At 36.5% G+C, this 6,000-nt stretch overlaps 2 protein-coding genes across 5 annotated transcripts in view; both read right to left on the bottom strand.

Moving 5' to 3' along the window:
• LOC148739291 (uncharacterized) overlaps nucleotides 1-2,478 on the bottom strand; it is a 10,792-nt gene extending 8,314 nt beyond the window's left edge. Inside the window, exon 1 of the mRNA XM_088749797.1 lies at nucleotides 1-2,478. This exon is cut by the window's left edge and continues 130 nt beyond it. The gene's annotated coding sequence lies outside the window, so the exon portion shown is untranslated.
• Nucleotides 2,479-2,613: 135 nt separating this feature from the next.
• LOC111338545 (uncharacterized) overlaps nucleotides 2,614-6,000 on the bottom strand; it is an 81,590-nt gene continuing 78,203 nt past the window's right edge. For all 4 annotated transcript variants that reach the window (XM_088749769.1, XM_088749770.1, XM_088749771.1 and 1 more), the window contains 2 exons: nucleotides 4,569-4,830; nucleotides 2,614-3,694 (listed from right to left, as the gene is read on the bottom strand). In XM_088749769.1, the coding sequence (XP_088605895.1) occupies nucleotides 3,690-3,694; nucleotides 4,569-4,830 (267 nt within the window). In that variant the 3' untranslated portion in view covers nucleotides 2,614-3,689. The remainder of the gene's footprint in view (nucleotides 3,695-4,568; nucleotides 4,831-6,000) is intronic.

The following is a 6,000-nucleotide window of genomic DNA, read 5'->3' as shown; positions in this document are numbered from 1 at the left end:
TTAAACAGTAAAATGTTTGCAGGGGATTAAAAATTGGAATATAACCGTTACAGCCTTGAAGTAAGTATGATGTTGAATGTTTACAAATAATCTTCAGTTTACCTAGGAAGCAATCTTGCCAGGGCAGTTTCTCTTTGCTTTTCAACCAGCAAATATCGCAACAAAGACTGGCTAAAAACCAGTGATTTTTGTCAATTATCAAACCACTAACTAAGTAATTTACGGACATCAGGTACCGCATATCAAATCTAAATCAACTAACGGTGCTTTTTGAGACTTAAGTGATGCTGCAGATAAAAATTCTCAAACTCATTAATAATTACATCTTGAAACGGACTTGTTTTCCAGTTGAACGATTTGCTTAGTAATAATCTGAGTTGAGAAACTTTCAGAATCATCCATGCTAAGGTAAGAGGAACTAAAAAAATTAAGTTATCAATCTCATTTCCACTTATTCAGGAGTATCACATCACACCCCAATGGAATTCTGAAGGCCATCGGTGACTATCAAGAATGACACAATTAGCCATATAGCTTTCACAAAATGATAAGTGACTCTGTGACTTAGCTTGTGTGTTGATGAATTATCAACTTCAGGAGTCCACCTTCATCCTGGTATATACCACACAACTCTGGTGGTCTGAGGTAAGCATACATGTAGATCATGGTCACTAGTAAGTATGTCATTACTACTAGTGGTAATGTAATGTGTCATAGTTAAATTGATCAAATTAGTTTAATTCGGTTTCTCTTTTTTTTAATTACAGGAGTATAGTAGAAAAGTATCTGGAAGTAAGGCATCTACAAATCAAAATAAAAAACATTTGAAATAAAGACATTTTGACCTGTAATTCATCTCAAAGAACCAACAAAATAATTACATATATTAGGTTCCACATAAAAATTATTTTATTAAAAAGTCACTGTAAGCTTGAAAATTAGACATCCCTATTCCAACCAATCTTAAAAACGGTTCCTTTTCAGGTTCACTTAAGGCTAACAAGTTAACCATAACCACAAGCCATGTGCTTGTTTTTCCAGAGAGTAAATCCTGAATTTTTAATTCATTTGAGATAGTATGTATCTGGTGCCTTGTCATTGGTTAATGAGTGTGTTTAGATGAGAGCATGTCAATAAGGTTCTGACAGCACACTTTATGTGTTTTCTAAAAATATTTTATTAAAGCAATAGATAAATTTTTCTGTGTTCCATAGCCTCATCTAAACACTCAGGGAGTAAGGAGAATTCTTCAATGTTATGCAAAATCTTGACTGCATCTGATCTACTTTGCATAGCTTTCTAAAATTCTTACATCAACTCCCTCATTTTACTACTGGGCAAAAAGGAAATTTTTGTCTTCAAGAGAAACTATGACAATTAATTAACAGAGCTTTAGGGAGAGCCCTTGATCCTTTCCACCTCACATAATTACTTTCCAGAAAGTTATTAAATCATTGCTTATTTACTTGATTGATTATGTTTCTGTTTTATATACTTCAACACATAGGAAGAGAATGTTGTTTGCTGGTTCAGTAAAACAACTGTTTATTAATCCACACCGTGAGTACATAGTTGTTTTACAAAAACGCAGAGCACCAAAATGGCCAGACTCATGAACAATCCAAACTTTCGACATTGAGCTCATTGCTCGTACTTTCCTTGCCCCTTTGGGACTCTGAAATAATACAACGCAACTTGCGAAATATCTGCCCATTATATGTTAAACCATCAAATAAGGCATACCTAGATGTAATGTTCTTCAGTTGCTGGTTGGAAGAGTGTCACAAAGATGCCGTGCATTCTAGAAGAGTTATCCAGCCATGCTGAAGGAAAGTCGCGCAAGGCTAATCGCAGAATTAGCAAAGCATTTTTGAGAATAATTTTTAAACTTGCGTCTCCAGCTAATTTTTTTCAGTTTTACGTTTTTCTATATTATTATTTCGGCTTAGTTTTCCAAAATTTTGCAAAACCGGTCTCGTCAAACTGCCAAGATGGCACGGCAATTTGCTTCCATATTTTCATTATATTGTGGTTTTCCTGCAGAGACTTTATGTGGCAACCTTCTTATACGTTAAAAGGTTGTGCTAGGGAAGGACAAATAAGCAGTTTCCGCAAACAGTTGGTATAATTCTCAATCGTGAGGTACATTCATCAAAATTTCATTTTCTTAGTGCGCTATTTTTTTTAAAAAACACATGTAATTTCGAGTTCAGTTTATAAAACCAAATTATCTTTCCTGGATCAGGATATTAAATTACCTGAGTCTGGGTGGAAAAGGGCTGCACAGCCGTCTCCTTTAATACACCAGTCTCTCAGAAGCGCCAGGAAAATTATGAAACAAAATGGCAGACCGAGGGAAAGGATAATCAATCTCGTCTTGAGTTGGTGAGCCGAGATCTTTTAATGAGCAAATTTGCTCCGCCTGAGAGGGTCACCTTACCTACTGAGACAAGTTGTAGCCAATCACGTGATTTTAAACAAAGCTTAAAGTTTACATGGAACATCCAAATTTGAAATCGCAAAAAAACGTAAAGCCGAAAGAGTACAGTCAGGGAGAGAGGGAGGGTTTCATATTACCCTAGCCTATAATTTCTTACTGAGATTCTAATCAGATACAACGGGATACACATTTTTATTAGTGGTGCTATAACTAAACTAGTAGCAATGCTAGCATATATTCCAAGGAATGTGGTATTTATTCGAAGCGAGAATTCTTGGAAGCTAAAAGACCACACAGTCTGGGCTGGAACTAATGCAAAGGTCAAACACTTGTATTTTAAAATTTGAACACCAACTTCACGTTAAGAAATATCTTTAAGGATTTTCAAAAATCAAGCTATCGGTTATCTACTCCCATTAAGAATAAAGACGCTCTGCTTATTTCGTTCCATTTCAACTCGAATGCTAAACTAAATTTGCTTCTCCCGAGTAATGGATCATTCGTCAAAATTTTTGACGTATAATTCTTCATTATCTTAACTCTCAATCGATGTGGCTGCAATAGGTACATCCCTTGTAATCAGGCTAAAACCTTTCAATGCACATATAGAACAAGATTAGAGGACTGAAACTCTCCACTGTCACAGCAGCTGCTGGCAGAGTATTTTCAAGAAGGGAAGGGTAAAATTAGGGTTATTCAGTATCAAAACGTATCTAGTGGAAAGTATTGCCAATAGTTAGCAATTATTTCAAATAATGGAGGGGGAAGGGGGAAAGGGGGTGGGAGGACATTTATGCGATGTTGTTTCCTTTTCGGACAAAATATTGATAGAAATTCCAATTATAATAAAATTAAACGCTTCACATCAACATTCTAATCAAACTACGAAAGCTCGATAGCCATTCATAGTGACAAAGCCCATACTAATGAACAAACTACGACCTCTGAAAAGCTATGTTTCATCTCATGTAAGCTTGCGTTTTCAGCCAGACATAAAAATCAATGCTTTACATCAAAAATTCTAGTCAAACCACGAAAACTCGTTAGCTATTCAGCGTAACAAAGCTCATACACATGCACAACCTACGACCTCTGGAAAGTTGTATCATCTAAAGCTTACGTTTTCAGCCAAAAACATATTTACATGACAGACATCCTAGAATTTCACAGCTGTTTTTTTACTAGTGGCCATCTGATTCTTCGTGGAGGTCTCGCCGGTTTACAGCCATAGCTTCTAAAAATCGTTCCTTTAGTCTATGAACAAAACAACAAAAACTGCAATTAGAAAAAAAGGAAGGTAACCTATCAAAAATTTCAGTAATTGGAATTATGGATGTCCATTAGGAAGGGGGAAAACCCAAAGAACATTAGGAAAAACACTCAGCGCAAATCACTTGGAAAAAGAGAAGAAGCGCGATCAAACTCAGCCCACATAGGACACAAGGTGCAAGAATACAAACCGGACCAACGAGGTGGGATAGAAGTCCGCTTACCACGAAATCTTCCCTTTTTTCCATCGATAAAATGTCGTTTTCATACAAGGGATGTGTAATAAGCGAACGGTTTTGATTCAAATTTGTAAAACAATGCTTGACTACCGAAAAACTTTTGAGTAAACAAGAATAGTTTATCTTGATAAGTTCATAATAATAATAATAATGATAATAATATATATATTTATTGATACATAATTTGCTGTCCACACATTTTCTTTGATTGCCGTCTTTTAAATAAGAACTATGAAAGATCATCTCCAAGTTACACTGCTGTAATTTCTAAAAACCATAGTAGAAAACAAAAAAATAAGGCTTGAAGGTATAGTTTATCACTTAATTTATGATTTTGCGGGACTCTTGAAACGATAGAATGGTACATATCTAGATATTAAGACACTGATGTATTGTGTCAGCAAGGACGCTAAGTGCCTAGTTCATTACTACTCTTGATTCTAAAAATTATCTAACCAACCACCGTACTGATTCAAAAAACCGATAATAGATCGAGGGTTACAACTTCGTCATAGCAAGTGCCGTATGCAAGAAACAGAAGCTTTCGGAATTTCGCAAGGAATGTTAAATGATCTTCATCATTTTTTAAAAGGGCGTGCCGTGTGCTTTTCCTTACTTACCTTGAGTGGGCTGAAGACTGACATAGTGTACCCCATGAATATGTCCCAGTACTAGTGGCTTGCTTTCGTCAACAGGACCATGTGGCCAGATGATTACATCATTGTGTAGACTGCTGACCACATGAATACAAGTTTTAAAGCAATTTCCTGCTGCACAGAGAATGAGGTGGTCTCCCCAGGTGCGATCTTGTTCCATATATGTTAGGTAATCAGCCCATGTTTCATGTCCATGGACAAAGTGAAACAGATCTGATCCATCCGGCTGTAAAAAGAAACAGTTAAAGAGACAATTAAGAGTTGAATTCCAACGCAAAAATCAAACTCATTACATTGAAAAATATATTGATTGTTACCTTTTAAGCACTTTGAACGTGGTGGGCGAACAGCAGCAACGAAGACAAAAATTACTTAAGTAATAATAAAATAATAAAACACTTTATTTAGAGAGGGTGGCACGGAATAGTTGAAGTAACTAATAAACTTGTGGCCCTCTAAATGGACAGCTGCAGTTTGGCATCAACTTGATTGCAAGCATAAAGGGTGATAGTTTCGAAAGAAACTGTTTGGGGCTGCGTCGGTGGGAGTAACGAAATAATTTGGATATATCAACAAAGTTGAAATGGTAAATTGGCCACCGTAACGATTACAAAAGCTGACGTTTCGAGCGTTAGCCCTTCGTCGGAACGAATAGAGGAATTGTGGGTTGTGTGTGCTTTTAAAGGCAGAAAATGGAGCTACGTTTTCTGCCTTTAAAAGCACACACAACCCACAATTCCTCTATTCGCACCGACGAAGGCTAACGCTCGAAACGTCAGCTTTTGTAATCGTTACGGTGGCCAATTTACCATTTCAACTTTGTTGATATATCCAAATTATTTGATTGCAAGCACATTAGTTGAAAGATAGCTGCGCACAGAACTTATTGCATAGGTTTAGCTGTTCATAGATATCATTATACATCTCAGAATGACAATTTATGAAATGCGAAAAACGTTTTAAATAAAAAATCATAACAATCATATTCTACTCTAATATATTTTGCACCAGTAGGCAGGTCTTCAAAAACTATTAACGCCTAGCTTAGATACGTACTGAACTGACGGCAAATAATTGACCGTAAAAGGATTATTTCTCTAAGCGACCAAGATTCCGCCCGACAGATAGTCGATTGGATCAGACGAGAATGTAGAAAAGAATACCATTTCCTTTCATTCTCAAGAGAGAGACCTAGGTGCCTCCTACTTGAGGCACTGAAATCCACGATACAAGTTCTTCGTGCAAACTTGTGGTGACTGAATCGATTGAGCTCTAGGAGAGAACACCTCACTGTCAAAGTCCGTCTCTCTACCCACGAATATATGCGAACATAGAAAAACTTTTCAGGCCAACCTAAAACAATGCTTGAAGATATAAGAGGAGAAAAATATACAAA

The sequence above is a fragment of the Stylophora pistillata genome, chromosome 2, assembly GCF_964205215.1.
Source record: "Stylophora pistillata chromosome 2, jaStyPist1.2, whole genome shotgun sequence".
NCBI lineage: Eukaryota > Metazoa > Cnidaria > Anthozoa > Scleractinia > Pocilloporidae > Stylophora > Stylophora pistillata.
The sequence above is the reverse complement of the archived record's forward strand: the minus strand, read 5'-3'. Positions and strand labels throughout refer to the sequence as shown.